Below are 24,792 nucleotides of genomic sequence, written 5' to 3' on the forward strand. Positions count from 1 at the left end.
GTCTAGGACTTGGGAAATCTAGGTTCTAGTCCCCACTCTGCCATGAAGATCACTGGTCAGCTTTGGGCCAGTCACTGACTCTCAGGGCCTTCCTAGACGAGGCCTTCGCGCGCTTTGAGACCCGGTTTCCCTGCTGTGCGTCCAGATGACGCACAGGGGAATCCAGGCCCAGGCCGCACTGAGGCCTCCTCTAACACGCCATAAGTGAAGTCACTTATGGTGCACCTTTTTCGCAGCCCCAGCCTCATACAAGCGCTGTGCCCATCGGCCCGGGGGGGGGGGAAGAGAGGGGCGGGGGGAAGGCCGGACCTGGCAGGACGGGGGGGGGGGAAGAGCAGGCATCTGGGATGGCAAGGGGGGGAGGGCGGAGGAGAGAGCGAGAGAGCCGGGCGCCGCCGCCTGAGCAAGCAGGCGAGCGGCGCTGCCAGGGCAAGGCCTGGCATGGGGGGGGCTTTGCCCGGGCAAGCGCTGGGTGCCGCCGCCCGAGCAAGCAGGCGAGTGGTGCTGCCAGGGCAAGGCCGGGGACAGGGAGGGGGGGCTTCGTTTTTTTTTAAAAAAACGGACTTACCTTCTCCGCAGTCTTCGGGCCGCACGTGGCCCCTTTAAACTTTTTTAAAAAATGGTGGACGCTGCAGGGATCCAGACGTCCCTGCGCGTCCCACATCTGGAAGCCCGGGCAGAGCGCGCTAACATCAGCGCGTCGTCGCCCCGCCTCCCTGCCGGCTTATCCCAGCATGTCTAGCAAAACCCACAGTCTATCCTACCACACAGGGGTGTTGGGATGATAAAATAGAGGGGAGGAAGACAACCATGTGAGCCACGTTGGGTTCCTTGCAAGAGCAAAAATGGTGGGATATTATTATTTATTGCATTTGTATACCTCCCCATAGCCGAAGCTCTCTGAGCGGTTTACATAACACTTAAAAATATACAAAAATTAAAACCACAAAAACATACAATATACACATACATTTAAAACCACTATAACAACTTTAAAAAACTATGAGCCTAAAAAACAGACCCAGGATATAAATGTAATAAGTAAATACTATTCAGCCTTCTTCAACCTCACATCCCCCAGATGAATTGGACTACAACTCCCACCATCTCCAGCTAGTGTGATCAATGGCCCTGCTGGGTGTTGTAGTCCAACACATCTGGAAGTCAACAGGTTAGGGCAGGATGGGCGATTGCCTTCATGTCCTACTTGTGGGTAGCATACGATAGCAGAATGAATTAGCAGAAGTAGAACGAATTAGCAGAAGGCCTGAGAGAGCTCAACAGGGAAAATTCAGTAGGAAAGGAAGCTCCCAGAGCTGTTAAGTTTGTCTTTCCTTTAATATAAACTGCACTGTCAAATGCAGAAACTAAATGACATTCCAAGGCAAGAATCTGGCAGCACGGAGCAGGATGAACTCAGTTGTTTTCTTTAGCAAAGGCACCATCTGTGAATCATTTCGCCTCCCACCATCGTGAAGGGCTGCAGACTCACGTGGGTCACCTCAGCTGTGGCTGGGTTTGGGAATGAAAATTCCGGGTTCTGTAAGCAAGAGAGCTGGGGGGTGGCGGTGGGGGGGGGTATGCGTCAGGGGAGGTTTCCTGTTAAACCACTGCCTACAGAAGCACAGAGTCAGCGCCTTGGAACAGAGACCCAAATCTGGAAAATGGGTTCCCAGCTGTGGAACCGCAGTGTGAATTGAAGGCCCCACCTTTGGGAAAAGGCTATTTATTACGACATTATGCGGTGTGAAACCAGAGAAATGAGATGCATGCTAACAAGGCCCTGGGCTCACGTGTGAAAAGGATTGGGTCCAAGTGACTGGCGAGGATCTTTGCTGTTCCTTACAGGCAGTGGGTCTCTGAAGGAAGACACTGGGGAAAGAGAGAGCTGCTGGGTCAGTAGCAAAACTGGGATTCCTGCTGCAGGACGATTTAATCGCTTCTCCCCCCTGACCTGGGAACTGTATGAGTAGCTTTGGCTCCAGCCCGCAAGGAAGACCTCAACCCCACACTCCTTGGGAAATGGCCTCCAAGCTTTTCTGCCTTCAGAGAGCTCTTTTTCACATCTGCCCAAGAATGACCCCCATAGTTACCGTGACCCCACAGCGTATTGCAGAAGACTCTGGGCCATGTTTCAGTGCACCCACGGAGTCTGATGTGGGGCACGGCTCAGGCCTGTTGCTGCCGCCCTGCGTGAACTGGAAGGCTGGCACACACGCCATGTTGCAAAAGAAGATTGGTAATGGGGGACTCAAGTGCCTCTCCTAACATTCTGAGGAACATAGAGTTGTCCCGTTGGAACTAGTATCCTTCAAAGACTGATTGCTCCCAATTGAACCTGCCTGGACTCTTAGATCCTCTTTAGAGGGGCTTTTCCCGAGTCCTCGACTCATTCGAGATGTGGCAGGCAATGGCTTTCTCAGCGGGGGGAGGCCAATACTAGCTCCTGATTTTTGAGGGCCCTTCAGTGGGCCTCCTCTCCCAGCAAATCTAGCTTCTCTTCACCATTGTCACCAACTCCTCATCCTTTTGCTCCTCATTGGTTCCACTTGCTCACTTGACAGGCTGAGATCTAGTGAGCAGGTAGGCAGCGGCATCAACTGCTTCTCCTTCTCATCCCCAATGTTGTCTGGGCCAGAGTGAGAAGCAGGTGAACAAGCAGGTGCAGTGCTGAAGAGAAGGAGCAGGTCCAGGGGGCTCCTGTCAGTGGGGCCCTGTGGGCGTGTGGGGCTTCTAACCATGCTTACCTTTGACGCCAGCCCTGGGTGGTGTCTTGTCTCTGGAATATCCTCCCCAGATACTTTCTGATCTTTTGGTTGAAGACCTTTTCATTGCCTAGGCCATTTAGCTGCTGTTACATGTTCGTTAACTTTTCGCCCCTAGTCTTTAACATCTCTGTTTGTTACGTTCTCTGTGTTCTAAGTGTTAATGTTTGTTTTAAGCAGTTGTCTTTCATTGTTACTAGGATCCCTTTGGGTGTGAAGAGGAGGATATAAATGCATCTGTCCCATCCTTCCCCACTTTAAATAACCCAATATGGCTGTTGAGCTATGCAGTAACAACAGGGAAGGCCTTTTGCAGCCTTTCTCAACCTCCCCTTTCCCTTTCATGGCTGGGCGTGATGGGAGCTGTAGTCCAGCACATCTGGAGGGGGACTGAGAAAAGATGGGCAATTACCTTCATGGCCTACTTGTGGCATCCAGTTGACTAATGCAGGTGTATGAAACAGGATACAAAACTAGATCATCGCTGAGCCTCAAAGTTTGAAACCACATGAATGCAGACACAAGATACAATTCTAGTTAAAGAGCAGATACCTCGATGTATGTTGACAGAGCATCAACCAAAGTGAATCAGTGCCATGTCCAACAGAAGTAAGTTCATGCAGATCATCTCTCAGCCCTTCTTGTGGCTAGTGTGCGTGTGTGTGTGCGTATGTGCGCACATGCGCAGTGCAGCAGACTGAGATGTAAACAATGGATTTTAGAGCCCCAGAAAGGGAACGATTATTGGCATAAACATATGATCTTTTGTTCCCATGTGCAGAACAAAACACCAGGCCACCTGGAAGCACTTATTTCCTGAATCCTGCGAGACATATATCTATCTATATCTATTTATCATTCATTCATATATATATATATATATATATATATATATATATATATATATATATTCACAGACACACACACGCACACATCCAGTCTGGACTTTAAAAAATAGCACTACAATGCAGCTTTACATGATTTCAATCCATGAAACTGTTTTTGTTTGCTTGGTAGTTTTTCACTAATGAAGAACATGAAACATAGCAAGTGGAATCCTGCAGGCAGATGTTCTGGGGAAAAAGCATCCATGTGAGACAGAAGAACAAGCATAAAACCACAAACATTGGGCCTTCAGGCCTCCCCCCGTACGGATGTCCCATGGACAGGAAAAACAATACAAACTATTTCTCAACATTAGTTGTTCTACAGCTGCATGGCATCCTCATTGGTTCAAAACCGTGGAGGAAATTAAACTAAGCAATGAACCGTTTTAGACGTTGATAAGCAAAAAAAACAATAACAATGTTGACGCTATTTGCCTGCTTCCCCCCCACCCCCCAACTCCAGTTGGGAAACCTGCAGTTCCAAACAGGGCTGTATGTGTGTTTTAGAAAACCTGATCCACCCGTAAGATTCAAGAACACAATCAATGCTTCTTAAAGCCCTTGCTTACTTGTAGACTTTGGCGTTGTACTTCTTCTCAGCCGGAAATCCAAACATGCCACAGATAACGTGGGAATTTTGCGCTTTCCAGTTTTTGTCACAGATCTGCTTCCAGGAGCCTCTTTCTTTTACCTCCACGTAACCCTCTGTGACGGGGATGCGCTTGCGGAAGGCGGAAAGGATGGGTCGTATCCGGACATCTTCCACTTGGATGTTCATATTCTAGGGAAGGAGGAGGTGTTACCAGTTAGATGTGAGTTGGTTGCTTAGCTTTGGGCCACAACAAATATAAAATTGATCACAGGTCAAACATCTGTTATGCACATTTTTAAAAAACAACACAGAGAATGTATCAATGCAGAAAAGAACACTCCAACTCTTCAACTAGGATCCAAATTGCCACCTTGGGAGCTTCTGTGAGCCCCACTTTCAATCACAACCCTGCCCCCAACTGCTTTTATATACCCTATTTCTTCGATTCTAAGACACACTTTTTTCCCCATATAAACATCTCTAAAAATGGGGTGCGTCTTAGAATCGCGGGTGTGTCTTAGGTTTTTTTTTTTTCTGTTGGTGGTACTGAAATTAGTGTGCGTCTTACAATTGAAGAAGTACGGTATTTTTGGTTGGCATGATGCAAAAGTATGTCTCCTGTGGTTGGCTAACCTATTTTTTTCTGACCTATAAAGAAAGGAGGGAAATGCTCAAGATCTGAAGAATGATATATTTTGTAATAGATAAGTTTTGCAATACTTATTTTTTTTAAATTTTTTTTATTGCTTTTCACATTAATTAAATCTACATCATTACCATACAAAAACAACAACAACAACATACATGTTGAATAAATGTTGACTACAATTAATAAAAACAACAACAACATACTACATAAATGTTGAATAGATGTTGAATACATAATATCATAACTACATAACATAATCAAACGTAACATATAAGTGCACCCCCCCACCTTGGGATCTCATTCCTGATTCCAAAATCTCATACTTTCTTCTGCTGGTGGTTTCCCACTTCCCTTAAAAAACACAAATATTAGGAACTGTTTCCAAATTCCTTCAAAATCATTTGTTTTAGCTATACCTCTTCTCCATTTAATATTACAAGTCAATTTATCATTAATAGCTATATCCCATACTTCTTTATACCATTCTTCAATACAATAATCCCCTTGAATTTTCCAGTTCCTAGCTACAATCAATCTTGCTGCAGTCAGCAAATTCGTTATCAATTCTTTAGTTTCTTTTTTACATTTTAAATCTTCAAATAGTGACAGTAATGCAACTTTTGGTGTTCGTTCTATCTTCATTCCCACAATTTCTTCAATCTCCAAAAACATCATCTTCCACAATTTTTGTACATATTTGCATTCCCACCACATATGTAAATACGTTCCTTTTCCCCCACAACCTCTCCAACAGTTTGCTGAATGCTGATTATTTATCTTATTCAATCTAATCGGGGTTAGGTACCACCTCCACATAATTTTAAAATAATTCTCTTTTATTCTCACTGAAATATTTCTCAACACTCTTTGTTTCCATAGTCCCTCCCAGCTCTGTTGTCCTATTTGTACTTTCAAATCTGTCTCCCATACCATTTTCCCTGAACTGTCCATTGACCCTTTCTCCAGTAATATTTTATATATTTCACTCATTAACCCTTTTAAGGCTGAGCGTCCTCCCTTACATTTCTCTCTTTTAACTATTAGTTCCTCAAACTTCGTCAATTCTCTACCATCTCTATTTTCTCTTACCCACTTTTTAGTCCACTGTTCTAATTGCCTATACTCTAACCAAGTTAATTTTTTATCTTTTAAAACCTCTTCCATGTCTTCTCCTGTATTCATTTCTCTCAAGCAATCCTTTAATCTCATTTTATTTTTCTCTATTAATAATTTACTTAATCTGCCCTTCAGTTCCTCCGGGAAATTCTTTAACATTATTACCGGTGACAAAGGGGAGCTGCTCGGAAGCAGCTCCCCTTTAAATTTACTCCAAATTTCCCAGTGAGACCTCAAGAGCGGATTACCTATACTTTCAGCCCATTTTCTCCCTCCTTCCCTAAAAAAAACATTTTCCAACCTCATCTCTACATTGCTTGTAGTTTTGTCCTCCATCCACTCTAACTCTCCTACTCCTATAATTGCTTCTACAATATGTCTTAACCTATTCGCTACATAATATAGGTTTATATTTGGGAGACCCATTCCTCCCTTCTTTTGACTTAAATACCATTTATTCTTATTTACCCTTGCTTTCTTATCCCCATTACAGTACTTATTTATAATATTCTGCCAACTTTTTATCTCTAATTCTGAAATTTTTATTGGTAGCATCCTAAACACAAAATTAATTTTAGCTAAAATCTTCATTTTTATTGCTATTCTTCCAAACCAGGATAAATTCAATCTCCTATATTTTTCCAATTTTACTAAAACCTCTTTTTTTTAATTATTTAAATTCTCCTTCTCTAAATTGTCTAAATTTTTTGTAATTTTAATTCCTAAATATCTAATCTGTTCCTTAACTCTCATTTCTAATCCCTTTCGTTCCCATTCTTTTTCTTCCTTTTTATTATAATTAAATAAAATCATCTCTGATTTGCACCAATTTATTCTTAAACCAGTAGCTTCTTCAAATTCTATCAATTGCTGTTTAAGTCTATCTATCTTTCTTATTGGGTTCTTGATGGTTAGTAGGGTATCATCTGCAAACATATTCACTTTTATTTTTTTAATACCACCAATTCCTTCTATCTCTCCATCATCTCTTATTGCATTTGCCAGTACTTCCATAACCATTACAAACAGGACCGGCGAGAGTGGACATCCTTGTCTTGTTCCTCTGGCTAGTCGTATCTTATCGGTGAGTCCGTCGTTCACCACCACTACGGCTGTATTTTCAGAGTAAAGCTGTTCTATTATAGCTTTAAATTTGTTTCCAAATCCCATTTTATTCAAAATTATCTTTAGTGCCTGCCAGCTCACACAATCAAAAGCCTTAAAAATATCCAATGCCAAAATTCCTGCCTTAATCTTAGATTTTTTTATTACCTGTATTGCATTTAAAACTCTTCCCACTAAATTGTGCATCTGTCTGCCCACCACAAATCCACATTGGTCTTCTCCTATATATTCAGCTATAAAATTATTTAACCGTTTCGCCAAAATAGTTGATTTTTTTTTAGCATCTTGATTTATTAATGAAATAGGTCTATATGAATCAGGGACAGTCAAATCTTTATCTAATTTTGGAATTAATATTATCAATGAATGTTCCCATGATTCTGGTGTCTTCTCTCCTTCCAGTATAGCATTAAAAAGTTTCGTTAATTTCGGTACTAAAAACACTTTAAAGACCTTATAATATTCCGATCCTAGACCATCTACTCCCGGTGATTTACCCACTTTCAAATTCTCAATTACCTCTTCAACTTCTCTTTGAGTTATTGCCCTTTCCATTAACTCTTTATGTTCTATTTTTATTCCCTTCTTTATATACTTTTCTATATAATCTTCCAACTTCTTTTTTTGAATATCCTTTCCCTTGTATAATTCTTGATAAAATTCTTGAATTTTTTTTATTTTACCCTTCATTGTATGACAATAATTCCCTTGTTTATCCTTCAATATTCCTATCCCATTCCTTGCTTTTTCCTTTTGTGTGAGTCTGGCAAGCAGTCTAGAGTTTCTTTTATTGTTTTCAAAATACTCTCTTTTCATATAAATTATATTTTTCTGCACTTGTTCTATATTAATATTCTCTAATTCCTTTTTCTTTGCTTGTATTTCTATTAATTTATAGTTATTTTTATCTTGCCAATACTCTTTCTCTAATCTCCTGATCTCTGTTTCTAACTTTTCCTGCTCTGCATACTGTTGTCTTCTTCAATTACAGGTTTCTCTAATACAAATCCCTCTTACTACAGCCTTCATGGTGTCCCAAACCACTGACCCAGCCGTTCCACCCTTTTCATTAATTTCCCAAGATTCTGACATTTCCCTCTGCATTTTTTCTACCACTTTATTGTATTTCAATATTTTTGTGTTCAATTTCCACCTATACGCTTCTTTATAATTCTTCTTAACTGTAAACTCTAAGGTTAACAATGCATGATCTGTTACCTTTATTACCCCCGTTTCCATTTTACAAACTTTAGTTGCAAACTCTTTTGAAACAAATACATAATCTATCCTAGAGTATGTATGATAAACTGGGGAATAATAAGTAAAGCCAGGATTCACCCCATTAAGTAAACGCCAACAATCCACATAATCATTTACTTTTACCAATTTATTCAATATGGTAATATTATTTCTCTTTTCAGCATTAGTGGGGTTTGACTTGTCCCATCTATTATCCATAACCATATTAAAATCCCCGGCTAAGATAACACATCCGTCCTTAAATTCTTCTATTTCTTTAAATAATTCTATAAAAAACTCTCTGTGTCTCTCATTGGGGGCATAAACATTGACTAATGTATATGTTTTACCTTCCAATTGACCCTTTATCATAAGATATCTACCATTGTCATCCTTTTTTATAGTCTCTAATATAAATCTGCTTTTTAAAAAAAATCAAAGTGGCCACTCCATTTTTTTTGAAGTCCCCAATGACTTTTCATAGTAAACTGACCACTTTGTCCTTATCTGATTTGCGCCCTCGAACCCCTGATGTGTTTCTTGCATCATAATAATGTCAGATCCTTCTCTATTTAACATTTGTTCAATTCTCCTCCTTTTCACGACTGCCCCCAAACCTTTAACATTAAGCGTTGATACTTTTATTTTCTTATCCATATTCAACCTTTAGGTACTTCTTCCGATCCCTTGTGCTCTGCAACTCAAATTCACACACAGAAAAACACAAAAACCATAAAAAAACCTCAAACCCCTTCCCCCCCCCTCAATCCCCCCTACCCCCCCATCCCCCTCACCTCTTCCCTCCCCCCAAATCCCCGTAAGTCTAACACTCCGGCCATAACTACCTTAAGGGGGGGGGGAGGCAGAGCTCCGCCTGGCAGGCAAGATTTCTATATTTTAACCATTTTATAAACAATTATCTCTTAACAAATTTATCCATTTATTGCGTCCCAGACACCCCTGCTTCACTTCCACTCCCGCCTGCTTCATTCAAACTTGCACCATCATACAGACCCAGACTCTTCAGCAGCTCCTTGCCCTGATCCAAAGAGGTTACTCTGTGCTGCCTCGCATCATGTGTAAATCTTAAAAATACAGGGTAACCCCAAGCATACTGTATTGCATTCTTTGCTAATATTTCCGTTATCGGCTTAACACTACGTCTCCAATTAAGTGTCTGCTGGCAAAGATAATTGTATATTTGCACTGATTTGCCTTTATATTGCAGCAGAGGCAAGGATCTCAATTTCTTCATAACTTGCTCTTTTTTGTAAAAATTGTATATTATGTAAAAATTGTAAAATTGTACTTATAATATGATCATTGATTTCCTGTGAGATGGGGGAGGGATATTATTTCCAAGTTTATAAGATAAAATATTTTTTTTAAAAAAATGCCCCGTTGGTTTCTGCTTCCGGTTAAGTGTTCTGTCTTTCCAGAGAGTAAAAATGCATAGGTTCATCTAATGAATTTTTAAGACTTCTGTGCTCACTTCCCTGAATTTAATCCCCCTCAGGAGTATGGCCTGGATTTCCCTTTCAGTGGAAGAGATGAGGTCTGAGTCATCAACCAGACTGATTTTCACGTGTTGGGCCTACGTGAAGTCAGCAGCGGAAAACATCTTACAGAAACTTTGGTCTGGAGAAGCTCAAGCGGACTTGGGAAAAATGCTCTTTAGCTGCAACAGACAGCTAAAAGGGAAATAAAAAAGCCTCTGGAAGTTTAAAGCTTTCAAAAGATCTGCTTGCTTCCCTTTATCATTACCTCACAACTGTGGAATTCTTCCCTCCTCAGTCATAAATATGATAATACCACAAAAAGGGGGAAAGTGTAGCAGGAGGGAGTTGTGTGTGTGCGTGCGTGCAACTGTTCTGCCTCTCTTCCTGAACAGATTTTCCGCGGTGAGAGGGGAAAAATGGAATAAGTGACAGGGAAATATGGGAGGGTTACAGGTAGAAGATAATGCTCTCTGGAAACGCCACCACCCCTTGCAAAATTCTGTGAATGAGAGGGGCTGAACGTTTGATAAAACTCTCCCCTGGTGTCCAGAATTGTCATCTAAATAAGATCTAACTACAGCAGTACTGGTTGGAACTGGGTTAGCATAGAGTAGTCCTTTTGCGTCATGGCTTGGATGCAATCCATCTGTAAAGGGAGTGCAGGCAATGGGCCCGTTCAGAAGACACCTTAAACCATGGCTTTAACCACTATGGCCTGGTTCAGACAACACGCTAAACCATGCTGCTTAGTGTGTTGTCTGAACCAGGACAGTGAATAAGACTTTTTGTTTTATTCACCATGGTTAAAGCTGTGGTTTAAGGTGAACACAGCCCACCTTTCTGGCTTAATCTCTGTGGTTAAAGCCGTGGTTTAAGGTGACTTCTGAAAAGGGCCACTGTAAGTTCCACGAGTCACATGCAGTGCAGAGGAATCTTTGTGTGGTCCATTGATTCTTCATGCTAGAAACTTAGGGGTTGCAGATTTCCAATTCAAAAAAATATTAAGTTGTCAGACAAACTTGAAATTATAAGATAGGAAACAATCAAACAAACAGAATGAACTTGAACTCTTATTACGTGAAGGCAAATACGACTTGATAGGTATAACTGAAACTTGGTGGGATGACTCCCATGACTGGAATATAGCAATTGAAGGATATAACTTGTTCAAAAAGAACAGAAGAAACAGAAAGGGAGGTGGAGTTGCACTATATGTTAAAAATACCTATCCCTGCACAGAAATACAGGCAGATGAGAATGGGAGCCCCGTCGAGAGCGTCTGGATTAAAATAAATGGGGCTAGGAATAAAAAGAATATGATAATCGGAGTCTACTACTGACCACCCAATCAAGGAGAAGACGAGGACGAAACTTTTGGGAAACAAATTGCCAGTGTTTCAAGGAAGTGTGATGTAGTAGTGATGGGGGACTTCAATTACCCTGATATCTGTTGGGAGACCATTACTGCCAAAAGCGGCCCTTCCAAGAAATTCCTGACATGTATGGGTGATAACTTTCTCCTACAGAAAGTGGAGGAAGGAACTAGAGGATCGGCAATCCTTGACTTGTTATTGACCAATAGGGATGACTTAGTGGATAAAGTGGCAGTTACGGGAACTCTGGGGGAAAGTGACCACGTCATACTTGAATTCTTGATTATGAAGGAGACAAAAGTCGAGCGTAGCCATACACGTACTCTGGATTTTAGGAAAGCTGATTTTAATAAACTCAGAATTATAATAAGTAAGGTCCCGTGGCAAGGGAGCCTAATGAGAAAAGGAGTGCAGGATGGGTGGGAGTATTTCAAAAAGGAAATTTTAAAGGCACAGTTACAAACAATTCCAACCAGGAGAAAAGATAGAAGACAACAGAGGAAACCAATGTGGCTCCACAAAAAGCTTAGAGATGACCTGAAAACAAAAAGGGATACATATAGGAAGTGGAAGGAAGGCCAGGCTACAAAAGAAGAGTACAGACAAGTGGCGCAGAAGTGCCAAAATGGCGTCAGGAAGGCTAAAGCTGTGAATGAGCTGAGATTAGCGAGGGATGCTAAAAGCAATAAAAAGGCTTTCTTCAGATACGTGAGTAGTAAAAGACAGAGGAAAGAAATGGTGGTTCAACTGCTTAATGAGGATGGCAAATTCATAACAGACGACAAAGAAAAGGCTGAAGTGCTCAATTCCTACTTTGCCTCGGTCTTCTCCTAAAAGCGGGTCGATGACCCCCCTGGAAAAAGTGAAGCAGAAGTTGAGGGGGCAGGATTGCAGTTTGAGATTGATAAACAAATGGTCAAAGAACACCTAATTTCCTTGAATGAGTTTAAATCTCCAGGGCCCGATGAACTGCATCCTAGAGTAATGAAGGAGCTAGCGGAAGAACTCTCAGAACCTTTGTCTATTATCTTTGCAAAATCATGGAAGACGGGTGAGGTGCCGGACGACTGGAGGAGGGCTAACGTTGTCCCTATCTTCAAAAAGGGCAAAAAGGAGGAACCTGGGAACTACAGACCAGTCAGTCTGACATCCATCCCTAGGAAAATTCTGGAGCAGATTATAAAGAAGTCAATCTGTAAACACCTTGAAATCAATGCAGTGATTACTAGAAGCCAACATGGATTTGTCAGGAACAAATCCTGTCAGACTAATTTGATCTCATTTTTTGATAGGATAACCTCCCTTGTGGACTGTGGGAATGCTGTGGACGTCATATATCTTGACTTCAGCAAAGCTTTTGACAAAGTACCACATGACATTCTGATTAACAAACTAACTAAAAGTGGGCTAGATGGAACAACTATTAGGTGGATTCACAGTTGGCTACAGAATCGTACTCAAAGAGTACTTATCAATGGAACCTTCTCAAACTGGGGGAGAGGCAACAAATGGGGTGCCGCAGGGCTCAGTCCTGGGCCCAGTGCTCTTCAACATTTTTATTAATGATTTGGACGAGGAGGTGCAGGGAACGCTGATCAAATTTGCAGATGACACCAAATTGGGTGGGATAGCTAATACCCTGGAAGACAGAAACAAACTTCAAAGTGATCTTGATAGGCTAGAGTGCTGGGCTGAAAACAACAGAATGAAATTTAATAGGGATAAATGCCAAGTTTTACATTTAGGGAATAGAAACCAAATGCACAGTTACAAGATGGGGGACACTTGGCTCAGCAATACTACAAACGAGAAAGATCTTGGAATTGTTGTAGATCGCAAGCTGAATATGAGCCAACAGTGCGATATGGCTGCAAGAAAGGCAAATGCTATTTTGGGCTGCATTAATAGAAGTATAGCTTCCAAATCACGTGAGGTACTGGTTGCTCTCTATTCGGCCCTGGTTAGGCCTCATCTAGAGTATTGTGTCCAGTTCTGGGCTCCACAATTCAAGATGGATGCAGACAAGCTGGAGCGTGTTCAGAAGAGGGCAACCAGGATGATCAGAGGTGTAGAAACAAAGCCCTATGAAGAGAGACTGAAAGAACTGGGCATGTTTAGCCTGGAGAAGAGAAGATTGAGGGGAGATATGATAGCACTCTTCAAATACTTAAAAGGTTGTCACACAGAGGAGGGCCAGGATCTCTTCTTGATCCTCCCAGAGTGCAGGACATGGAATAACGGGCTCAAGTTAAAGGAAGCCAGATTCCGGCTGGACATCAGGAAAAACTTCCTGACTGTTACAGCAGTGCGACGGTGGAATCAGCTACCTAGGGAGGTTGTGGGCTCTCCCACACTAGAGGCATTCAAGAGGCAGCTGGACAACCATCTGTCGGGGATGCTTTAGGGTGGATTCCTGGATTGAGCAGGGGGTTGGACTAGATGGCCTTGTAGACCCCTTCCAACTCTGCTATTCTATGATTCTATGAAATAAAAGGGGAAAAATTTAGTTGCTTTTCTATACATTGGCAGCTTTTTCTAGCTTATAACCTGCAAGATTTGAGGTTAAATCCCAGGTTAGCCATGAACTGAATAGGTGGTCATGAATATGTTACATGGTTTCTTTAGTTTCTCATCTGTAAAGGAATATAAACAACCAACTTCCCCAAAACACAGACAGGATGAATGAAACGAGTTTATTAAAAACTCTGCAATACTAAAAAGTGCCAGAGAAATGATTGCATTTATGACTTTCTCAATTTCTCCTCCAAGCTGTCACAATGTCTAAATTATTCTACATTTATGTGTAATCTGTAGAGAATTCCAAGGCTGCAAAGTAAGCATTAATATGTACACCAACTGCAGTTCAGTACGGAAGATATTTGCGGGAATGGCATACAAAATATGTCACTCATATGTAACAATAGACGTAAATCAATAACAACGTGGGTTAAATTCATGATGTTGCCTTCAGTACTAAACTATTTGTCCACAATTGTGTTAGTAATGTTCATATTTTAATTTATATTTTAACCTATTTATGTAACTTGTTCCATTTATATCCCTCCTTTCCAATTGGTTCTCTGAGGTGGCTTGCATTAAAACTACAAAACCATAAAGTCACCATAAAAACCATAAACAATTGTAAACAACAATATAACCAATTTCCTCTATTAGGAAAGGCACAAGAGGATAAAGGAGCCTTTGCATGGCACCTAAAGGAGAGTAGAATAGGTGCTGGGTGAGCTGCATTGTGGGGACTTGGAAAGAATATTCCAAAGTCAGGGTGTCACCACTGAAAAGTCCCTGCCTAACCACCAGAGCAGGTCTCCAAAGAACAAGGGAATGGGCAAATGCATATCATGAATGCTATATCCTCCAAACTGTTCTAGCTGATGCCAATTATATTTGTGTACTTCCTATACTTTATAAGATTCCCATTTCAAAGCTTAAGAAGTAAAGGATTTGGTAGTGTAAAGCAACATCTCCATCCGCACAGAATATGGGGACTGCGCTGCTGGATCTTCAAATTAATTACCAAACCTCTTTCTGCAATGTCATCTTATAAATATCTTTCCCATGTGGGATATCATTCACCCCTGTCTCATGTAGTCCCCATTTTGAGACAATATGGGACCAATATACAACAATTCTTCTGGTGCAGACCTTGTTCTCAGGAAGCCCGACCAACCATTCTTCCATGCTGCAACTTGGAAAATCTCTGGCCACTGCTAAGATCTCAGCCATCTGAAGGCACTATAATTTCATTGCACTTGAGGCTGCCTTGAAGTAGGGTGCGCGAAAAGGAGGAGAGACTACCGTATTTCTTCGATTCTAAGACACACTTCCCCCCCCCATATAAACATCTCTAAAAACGGGGTGCATCTTAGAATCGCGGGTGTGTTTATTATTTCTTAGAATCAAAGTTTTTTTTCTGTTGGTGGTACTGAAATTAGTGTGCGTCTTACAATCGACGGCGTCTTAGAATTGAAGAAATATGGTAGCTCTGGTGCTGGTGAGAAGTTTTTGTATTTTGTATTTTTCCTGTTAAAAAAGTTTTCAGAACTTCATGGATAGCCCAACGTTTCAGATGATGACGATCCTTCTTCAGGGGCTGTTTTGAAAAGTTGGCTAATAAGCGTCCACAGTGAAGTATTCTGCCAAATGCTGGCAATTTCTTTCAAGGGAGTTGCCTCTCCAAGCTGCAGTATCAAAGCTGCAGGTGCCCTGCCCTCTTTTAAATCTGGTCACTCTAGTATAGCTCCTGCATTTTAACTGTTGTGATGACAAGGGAATTTCACCAGGTTCTCCATATATACAAATGACACCTGCGGGGGATCCGCACGTCGCTCCCAGAGCGCTTCTATGAAACCCCAGAGCACCCCGAAAACGATAGTCTGACTTCCTTGTAAAAGAAACGAGGAAGAGCCGTCCATGCCGCCGCCACCGCCGACGAGGAGGAGAGCTCTCCGCCGGCAAGGAGAGCTCGGCAAAAGAAGGCGGGGTAGAGGGTTTCTTCCGCTCTTCACCCCGCCTTCTTTTGTCGAGCTCTCCTCGCCGGCGGAGAGCTCTCCTCCTCCTCCTCGTCGGCATGGATGGCTCTTCCTCGTTTCTTTTACAGGGAAGTCAGACTGTCGTTTTCGGGGTGCTCTGGGGTCGCATAGAAGCGCTCTGGGAGCGACGTGCGGATCCCCCCCAGCTGGAATCCCCTTTTCTATGCAACTGTTAAAGATACAGTAGCCCTGTCCTCCTTTTCAGATGGTCACCCTACTTAAAGAGGTCCAGAAACAAAGTCATTAGGCAGTCCGAAAGGTCAGGAAACAGGCAGAGGCACAGCTCAGGAGACAAGATACGAGGCAGGATGGGCCAAATTGTTCCAGTAGTGGCGGATTTCTAATGCAGGCTTTTAAGCTGAAAGCCTGCTGGACTCCACCCAGAACCTAGCTGCAGTAATCAGAGCTCTACTTTCAAACCCCTGCTCCTGAGAAGTCACTTTCTCTTGAGGAGTCCTTTTCTGCAGGTGAGCACTCTGTGGGACAGAAGCCCTACTAGCCTGACGCTTGAGGCAACGATGCTTCCAGGGAATAGGGGCTGGCTCAGCCTCTGCCTCAGAGGCAGAGTGCCTTTCTCCAGATAGGGATGACCCTGCAACCACCTCCCCTGAGGGCTCAGGTTCCTGTGGGTCTGATGGTTGTTCCTGGTCTAGGGCGCTCCAGGATTCTGGGGGCTCTAGCTCCTCCTCTGAGGAGGACTCCACAAGTGGGGGCATGACAGCAAGCTTGTCCTAGTCCAATGCTCTAACCACTACACCACACTCACTTTCTACTCAAAGCACTCTGCAACATATGGAAGTGTGGACAATTTGTATATAAAAGTGCAGTGTGGAAAAATGGTCTCAACGTGGCACATCCTGTCTTCCTTCTCCCAACATCTAAGGGTGGTTTAACCTGACCCATATTTTTTTCACGGGGCGTTTCCAACGGTTATGCGATAGTCTGGTTATTTTGATGTTTCCGTCATGTGTCCATTTTCTCCATAACAGCATTTCTAGCACGTGCAGGCAGCAAACGGAAATGAGCAAAAAACTAACTTCTGGCCCACAGTGAGCTTATCGACATGTAAATGGGTCATAAGTAAATGGCTTGAATTTTTGTACCATATGTGGGCTTAGCTATAAATGGCATTTGCCCTGTTTTCCCAGAAACAGGCATGTAAACAACCAGCTATCAGCCCTGTTGAGCATTAAGGTCACTGAATTCAAGTGGATTCTGGAATAAACATTGGCATTAAAACGGAGCTACATTTTCCAGATTTAAATCACTACTTTTTCCTCCCTCCTTCTTGCATGTACAACAAATGTTGTACATGCTTAGATTTGGTGATTTTTGAAGACCAAGAGGATCTGAAGTTCTATGGGACACAAATGAGAAATTCCTAATCCCCAGCACTCCTAGCTGAAGCTGAACAGGACAACGCCAGTGAATCCACTTGGCTGCAGCAATGTGAGTGTGTTGGGCCCTGTAAAGTGAAAGCATAAAAGTGATCACTTCCAAACAAGATGGGGTTAACCATCTCTACCCTCTGCTTGCAACACCTCTACAGCAGTAGGGCAAAACATAGAATCATAGAATCATAGAATAGCAGAATTGGAAGGGGCCTACAAGACCATCGAGTCCAACCCCCTGCTCAATGCAGGAATCCACCCTAAAGCATCCCTGACAGATGGTTGTCCAGCTGCCTCTTGAATGCCTCTAGTGTGGGAGAGCCCACAACCTCCCTAGGTAACTGATTCCACCGTTGCACTGCTCTAACAGTCAGGAAGTTTTTCCTGATGTCCAGCCGGAATCTGGCTTCCTTTAACTTGAGCCCGTTATTCCGTGTCCTGCACTCTGGGAGGATCGAGAAGAGATCCTGGCCCTCCTCTGTGTGACAACCTTTTAAGTATTTGAAGAGTGCTATCATGTCTCCCCTCAATCTTCTCTTCTCCAGGCTAAACATGCCCAGTTCTTTCAGTCTCTCTTCATAGGGCTTTGTTTCTAGAGCCCTGATCATCCTGGTTGCCCTCTTCTGAACACGCTCCAGCTTGTCTGCATCCTTCTTGAATTGTGGAGCCCAGAACTGGACACAATACTCTAGATGAGGCCTAACCAGGGCCGAATAGAGAGGAACCAGTACCTCACGTGATTTGGAAGCTATACTTCTATTAATGCAGCCCAAAATAGCATTTGCCTTTCTTGCAGCCATATCACACTGTTGGCTCATATTCAGCTTGCGATCTACAACAATTCCAAGATCTTTCTCGTTTGTAGTATTGCTGAGCCAAGTGTCCCCCATCTTGTAACTGTGCATTTGGTTTCTATTCCCTAAATGTAAAACTTGGCATTTATCCCTATTAAATTTCATTCTGTTGTTTTCAGCCCAGCACTCCAGCCTATCAAGATCACTTTGAAGTTTGTTTCTGTCTTCCAGGGTATTAGCTATCCCACCCAATTTGGTGTCATCTGCAAATTTGATCAGCGTTCCCTGCACCTCCTCGTCCAAATCATTAATAAAAATGTTGAAGAGCACTGGGCCCAGGACTGAGCCCTGCGGCACCCCACTCGTTGCCTCTCTCCAGTTTGAGAAGGTTCCATTGATAAGTACTCTTTGAGTCCGATTCTGTAGCCAACTGTGAATCCACCTAATAGTTGTTCCATCTAGCCCACTTTTAGCTAGTTTGTTAATCAGAATGTCATGTGGTACTTTGTCAAAAGCTTTGCTGAAGTCAAGATATATGACGTTCACAGCATTCCCACAGTCCACAAGGGAGGTTATCCTATCAAAAACTGAGATCAAATTAGTCTGACAGGATTTGTTCCTGACAAATCCATGTTGGCTTCTAGTAATCACTGCATTGATTTCAAGGTGTTTACAGATTGACTTCTTTATAATCTGCTCCAGAATTTTCCTAGGGATGGATGTCAGACTGACTGGTCTGTAGTTCCCAGGTTCCTCTTTTTTGCCCTTTTTGAAGATAGGGACAACGTTAGCCCTCCTCCAGTCGTCCGGCACCTCACCCATCTTCCATGATTTTGCAAAGATAATAGACAAAGGTTCTGAGAGTTCTTCTGCTAGCTCCTTCATTACTCTAGGATGCAGTTCATCGGGCCCTGGAGATTTATACTCATTCAAGGAAATTAGGTGTTCTTTGACCATTTGTTTATCAATCTCAAACTGCAATCCTGCCCCCTCAACTTCTGCTTCACTTTTTCCAGGGGGGTCATAGACCCGCTTTTGGGAGAAGACCGAGGCAAAGTAGGAATTGAACACTTCAGCCTTTTCTTTGTCGTCTGTTATCAATTTGCCATCCTCATTAAGCAGTTGAACCACCATTTCTTTCCTCTGTCTTTTACTACTCACGTATCTGAAGAAAGCCTTTTTATTGCTTTTAGCATCCCTCGCTAATTTCAGCTCATTCACAGCTTTAGCCTTCCTGACGCCATTTCAGCACTTCTGTGCCACCTGTCTGTACTCTTCTTTTGTAGCCTGGCCTTCCTTCCACTTCCTATATGTATCCTTTTTTGTTTTCAGGTCATCTCTAAGCTTTTTGTGGAGCCACATTGGTTTCCTCTGTTGTCTTCTATCTTTTCTCCTGGTTGGAATTGTTTGTAACTGTGCCTTTAAAATTTCATTTTTTAAATACTCCCACCCATCCTGCACTCCTTTTCTCATTAGGCTCCCTTGCCACGGGACCTTACTTATTATAGTTCTGAGTTTATTAAAATCAGCTTTCCTAAAATCCAGAGTACGTGTATGGCTACGCTCGACTTTTGTCTCCTTCATAATCAAGAATTCATGTATGACGTGGTCACTTTCCCCCAGAGTTCCCGTAACTGCCACTTTATCCACTAAGTCATCCCTATTGGTCAATAACAAGTCAAGGATTGCCGATCCTCTAGTTCCTTCCTCCACTTTCTGTAGGAGAAAGTTATCACCCATACATGTCAGGAATTTCTTGGACTCCGATTATCATATTCTTTTTATTCCTAGCCCCCATTAATTTTAATCCAGATGCTCTCGACGGGGCTCCCAGTCTCATCCGTCTGTATTTCTGTGCAGGGATAGGTATTTTTAACATGACATCAAAAGGCATTTTTACCTTTGTTCGTGCCAGAGGAAGCTCTATATTTGAGGCGAATTGGCCGGCAACCCTCTGCGTCTCCCCCATCCACTTGTGGCAGAGAAATCATACACCCCACAATCAGGCACATTTAGTCCAATGCACAGCATGCATCTGCCAATTGCTATGCACGATCCTCTGGCAATCTTAGTAGAATACTGAGTATCTGTCTTGCCCTCTGCCCCACCAGCCCCACTGAGCACCCCGCACCACTGCTTCATGCTGATAGAGTCATGGAATTCTGCTCCTTCCAGAGTTAGCTGAGTCCCTGGTTTTGTGCAGTGTGCTGGTCCCAATGGGGGCAGCACACCATGCGAAGCCACTTGGACAGCCCTGGAAAGAGCAGCTGCCTTCCCAGTGCTAGCTTAGTCCCTCACCATTCCTATCCCTGCTGTTATCTCCAATCTCCAATCGGTGATAACGGTGGGGATTCCTCCAGGGGGAGGGCTTTGGAGGCTACCCCCTGGAAGTCCTACTTCCCTGGAAGATCCCAAGAAGGTTCCAAAGTGGTGATTAGGTTCACGGGACAGAGATTCCATCCCTGTCCTACAACAAAGTCCTATTACTAGGAGAAGCGTAAGCAAAACAGCATAAGCTTTTCTTCAATCATAGGGTCTCTGGTCTCTAGCTGCCATGGCGTCCATCAACCCACCTCCTTCTCCCCAACTTCATCTGAGTAGTATGCCATTCTGGCTGGTTGCTCCTCGGACTGTCCTAAGGTTGATCTGGGCCTCAGCGCAAAGTCACGGCAACCCCCTGCTTTACACCTGAATGAGGCAGACAGGTGAACAAATAATCCCAGCTAGTGCTATCACAACTAGTTTGCCTCCTAGAATGATATTGCCAGACCCTTGGAAATGCTGATGTTAGAACCAAATAATTGCATGTCTGCTTCTGCTGCACTCCAAGATTGTTTCTACGGCTGCATGCTGCTAATTGCCTTTCTGCAATTAGCTGGAAATGGTATTAAAATGGAGGCTCCATACAGCATTTCATATAATACTATAGTATCCAGCAGTGCCCTTCTCCATGGCCAAAATCCTTCTATAGTGGTTATTTACAACTGAGGCCACAGCTAGACCTAAGGTTTATCCTGGGATCATCCAGGTTTCGCCCCTGCTTGAGCACTGGATCCCCTGTGTGTCACCTAGATGAACAGGTTTGACCCCTGGATGATCCAGGGATAAACCTTAGGTCTAGCTATGGCCTAAGTCCTATTCCCTAAAGGTCTCTTCCAATATTAATTAAAAGCTTCCCTCTTGCAAGTTCTGCCCAATTTATTGTTTCCTGTTCAGCCTGGCTGGGAGGATTAGTGACTAACTGCCTCTTAATTCGTCACTTTTTGTTCTACTGGTTTCCTCACATTCTCTTTTCTTTTCTTTTCTAAGAGGGAACAAAGGCTAGCTAATCCTATGCATGTTTAGACAGAAAAAAGCATACTGGTTGGGAAATGCTGGGAGTTGTAGGGAAGTCCTACAACTCCCAGCAGAATTGTGCCTTAAGCTGTGCTGGCAAGAGCCCATAAAAGGGTCAGCAAGGAAGAAGCTTTTAATTAAAGGTACAGTAGCCCTGAAGAGCCTCAGTATCAATACTAGACAGGATGCTGCTGCAGATGGAGTTTTATTCCAAATAAGTAAATAAATCACCATGAGTCAGGTCTGAAAAAAACACAGGAGAGGAACACAAAAAATACTGGACAACATCATCTGGATGTTCTGTAAAAAGGGAGGGAATAGAGGATGGCAATTCCAGAGAAAACGGCTAGTGTGAATGCAACCACTTAACAGGAAGACAGGGAAGACTGTGTATTGGTTACTGACATTTACTTCAGCCCTGAGAATGACTTGCCAAGGGGCCCTGGAGATATGGAGGTAAGAGCCAAGAATATCCCCTTAGGGATTCTTCCAGCTTCTGTTGTGTTCCAGTTCTTGTTCTTAAAATATTTTCATGGAAGAAGGAAGAGGGGAAAATTAGGTTGGCTTGTGAACTGCATTAAACCCCCCCCCCAAAAAAAACACCCACTCATCCTTCTTTTGTTCTGATTTTTATCCTGTGTTGGCTAAAGACACATATATTTCTTAAGCAATACCTCATAGCTTTTATCCTCAGAGGATATTTCAGTTTTCTAATAGTTTTACCAGGTCAGCACAAAACAGCATTGTAAAATCCACCAGACAAGCTGACTTCAGCCTTCATACCACTTTTCCCAGTCCCCTTTTTCCTTCTAATGTTTGTACAGGCTCACAATTTAAAACAATACAGCCCAATATATCTGCTTGTGTAATATTACATAGGCTAGTGCGATTGTGTAAAAGATATCTAAGGGGTGTTTTGCCAGACTGAGGACTGTGTACTTCAGTCTGGAAAATGAACTGGCGCTAAGGGGAATGGTGAAAGGAGATTCTCCAGCCCTATCATTAGGCGAAGGCAGCAAAATATTGTGCAACGTTTTAAAAGCAAGTGAAAAAAAGCCAAGGGCAAGTGCTGGAAATGGAGCTATACGTATCTTAGAATGTATCTATTTGTTTTTGCAAACACGTTTTCGATTTATGAAGTCCTTCTTTAGGGCAACTCAAATAAGAGTATAATTTCAATTTTCTCCAGAGCAATTCTCATAGGAGATAATTTTGCTTTGGAGAAAATTGTAATTATACTCTTATTTGAATTGCCCTGAAGAAGGACTTCGTAAGTCCTTCAACGCGTTGGCAAAACAAATAAATACTTTCTAAGATATATCTCCGTTTCCACCGCTTGTCCTTGGCTTTTTTTCACTTGCTACTTGGGGTTTCCTTTCTTTTTGGCAGCCAACATTTTAAAAGGGCAGCAAAAGATCCACTTTATTATTAGGGCGTCAGTGTTTAGTCAATTCATTGGGTAGATTAAGTGAACTGAAACATTTTGATTGACTAAATAGTGATCCCTGATTAATAAGTCAGCAGTGTGTGTGTGTGTGTGTGTGTGTGTGTGTTGGGGGACGGGTTCCTCAAGATTTTTTGTGTTTCTGCAAATCCTGCAGTTCTCCCATGCCTGTTAATAACCTCCCTCTTTTGTGTGGGTGGTGCCTTTTTGACTGCATAAGTAATGGCACTCACAGTGTAAACACTAGAATTAGAAGGAATGATGTGGATGTGTCATCTGGATCACAGTGGAGGCTGGTGGCTTTGATTTCGGTGGGGCTGTGAATCTGTTCTGGCTTTTAGTCAGAACTAGCCAGAACTCTAAAGGGGCTATCAAAGGTGCTGAATCTATTTTTGGCCTAAGGTTCAACACTTTGGATAACTCCTTTAGAGTTCTGGCTGGTCCTGACTAAAACCCAGAATGGATTTACAGCCCCACCGAAATCAGAGCCACCAGCCTCCACTGCTGGATTGTCTGCCAGCAATGGGTTAAAATAACCATTGCGAAAAAAATATTTTGAATATTTTCCAATTGTCCTTAGTAAGACTGGATGATTTCCTTCCGTTTTAATGTTCTTTAGGTGGCATTTAAATTGGAAGTCACTTATTATAATGCCTAAGTATCAGAAAAGGTAGCTTTCACATTGCACTGGAGCTGGGCTAATGGAAAAAACAGTTTTTGTATAAAGCCAAAGGAAATAAAAGACTAACTTGACTTGATAGCTGGAACAGATTCTGTTCAAGTTTCCTTCATCAGATTTTATGTGCTCGTGTCAAACAGGGAATGATTGGGTAAGATTCTTTCCCAATTTGCAGCAGCGCTCTCATGCCTTTAACAATTGCAAACCAGGCAGAAACTTAACAGGCCAAGAGTCACTTGCCATGGAAATGCAGAGGTGAGTAAAGCTTTGCCTGTTGAATTTCTACTTGTCAGGCAGCTTTTAAAGATACAAACCTTGCAAGAAAACAAAAATGGATGCCTTATAATCGTGTCTTTCAAATATCACAGTTACCTTAAGGTCACCAGATGAACTTAAGGGCCAATATCAGCACCTATCATTCTTTGGGCAGGTCCCGGAGGTCCAGTGCCCCAACAGGGCCCACAGTTAATGCTTGGCATTCTTGGTCCCCTTTAAAAACAAAAGATCCATATCAACTCCAGGCAGCTGCCATCTTTGTGTTCGACATTGCCCTGGATGTTGGCTGCCATGTTTTTGTTGTGGCAGCCATCCCCCCCCTCCCCAATGTTCTGGACATCAACTCAACTTGAGGGGAATTTTGGGTGGAAAAACATGGCTTCTGCATAGACCTGCTGCCGCCAACAAAGTTAAGTCGCCGTGCTGCCTAAAAACCCCAGTGTGGGCCACAACTGTAGGACAGGGGTCTAACAGGTAGCACTTTGCTGTGGGCTGTAGCTTAGTGACAGAGCACATTCTTTGCATATAGACGGTCCCAGGTTCAACCCCCAACATCTCCAGGTAGGCCTGGAAAACCGCCTGTCTGAAACCCTGGAGGGACTAGATAGACCAATGGTCTGACTCAGTATAAGGCAGCGTCCTACATTCCTAACCCTGCCACTGGCTTAATGAACTTAATGTTTAGACTCCAATTTTTCACCAGCACTGTCACATCCTGGCTCCCACACAACCAGAGACCAGTGTCTTTGAGTCTATAGGTCTCAGCCACTCAGCCAAGAAAGCCCCAGGGTGTTCTGGGATTTTCCTAACTTTGTTCCTGAGGGATCTCCCAGTCCCCGAGTGACTCATAGCCCTTCCATCTGCTTTCCAGTAACCCAGGACTATCCTATCTCAATTTTCCGCATCATTCTTGGAGGAGAAGGTATCGATGGCTACTAGTCTTGATGGCTATGTCCTACCTCCAGTATCAGAGGCAGTAAGCCTATATACACCAGTTGCTGGGGAACATGTTTCGGACGGTGCTGTTTCACCATGTTCTGTTTGTGGGTTCCTGGTTGGCAGCTGGTTAGCCACTGT

General features: G+C 42.9%; 1 protein-coding gene across 2 annotated transcripts in view; it reads right to left on the bottom strand.

Annotated features, from left to right (window-relative positions):
• Positions 1–24,792, bottom strand: part of LOXL2 (lysyl oxidase like 2) — a 90,379-nt gene that overhangs the window by 45,386 nt on the left and 20,201 nt on the right. Inside the window, exon 3 of one of the 2 annotated variants that reach the window (XM_063139083.1) lies at positions 4,222–4,433. In XM_063139083.1, coding sequence (XP_062995153.1) covers positions 4,222–4,433 — 212 coding nt within the window. Of the gene's footprint in view, positions 1–4,221; positions 4,449–24,792 lie in introns of both variants that reach the window. The other variant, XM_063139084.1, reaches the window with a different exon arrangement.

This window comes from Elgaria multicarinata, chromosome 12 (assembly GCF_023053635.1).
Source record: "Elgaria multicarinata webbii isolate HBS135686 ecotype San Diego chromosome 12, rElgMul1.1.pri, whole genome shotgun sequence".
NCBI lineage: Eukaryota > Metazoa > Chordata > Lepidosauria > Squamata > Anguidae > Elgaria > Elgaria multicarinata.